The sequence below is a fragment of the Histoplasma capsulatum genome, genomic scaffold (assembly GCF_000149585.1).
Source record: "Histoplasma capsulatum NAm1 scaffold_4 genomic scaffold, whole genome shotgun sequence".
Taxonomy (NCBI): Eukaryota; Fungi; Ascomycota; class Eurotiomycetes; order Onygenales; family Ajellomycetaceae; genus Histoplasma; species Histoplasma mississippiense.
Genome location: NW_001813979.1, coordinates 2,656,619 through 2,657,351, shown reverse-complemented (window position 1 = coordinate 2,657,351; position 733 = coordinate 2,656,619). Strand labels below are relative to the sequence as shown.

Below are 733 nucleotides of genomic sequence, written 5' to 3'. Positions count from 1 at the left end.
ATTCAAACCGGGGATCTTCCGCAGATCTTCCTCCGCTTGGTACTTCCATTTCGCGAAGGCAAACCAGGGTTTAATCTTAGCATCCTCCTTGGCGGGTTCGCGATCACTCTTGTACACCGTGGCTGTGGAGCATTCGATAAAGGCACCAATTCCTCGACGGGCGGCTTCCTTTCCCAGTGCAACGGAGAGGACATGACTCCGGAGACGGTAGACATCGTCTGGTTGGGACAACCGGGACTCCCCGCCACAGTTGATCACATAGTCAAACTGCGCACCGTTGGCACGGTCGAAAATCCGAGAAAAAGATTCTATTTTGCCCAAAAAAGGAATGGCGTTAGTGAGCTGGATTCCACTCAAAAAAGATAATACAATTAAAAGAAGGAACCGCAAGTCTATTATAAAAATGTTATAATATATATGGGTAACAACGACTTACGCTCACGACTTGCGTCGGCCTGGACAAACTTGTCCTGAGAGCAGGCAGCGCTGAACTCAGGTGTCAACCATGCCAGCTGAGGTAGCAGCTTATCAACGATGCGCACCTCTGAAGCAAGGTTGTTTTCGTGGATGTGAAGGGCAAGGAAGCGGCCAAGGAAGCCTATCCAATTGGTTTGCATTGAGTCAGTCAGTATTCCTCAGTTTGATCTCGCCGCATTTCGACGCAAGGTCTGGGGGAATTGGAGGGGTAGATCGTACCAAGGCCCTCCCACGATCAAGATGGCAGGGCTTATTA

At 49.9% G+C, this 733-nt stretch overlaps 1 protein-coding gene across 1 annotated transcript in view; it reads left to right on the top strand.

Annotated features, from left to right (window-relative positions):
- The window catches only part of HCAG_04798 (conserved hypothetical protein), a gene marked incomplete at both ends in the record, with an annotated part of 2,693 nt that extends 2,431 nt beyond the window's left edge, over positions 1 to 262 (top strand). The window contains one exon of the mRNA XM_001540908.1: positions 212 to 262. Within this exon, the coding sequence (XP_001540958.1) occupies positions 212 to 262 (51 nt within the window). The remainder of the gene's footprint in view (positions 1 to 211) is intronic.
- Between the last annotated feature and the right edge of the window lie 471 nt (positions 263 to 733).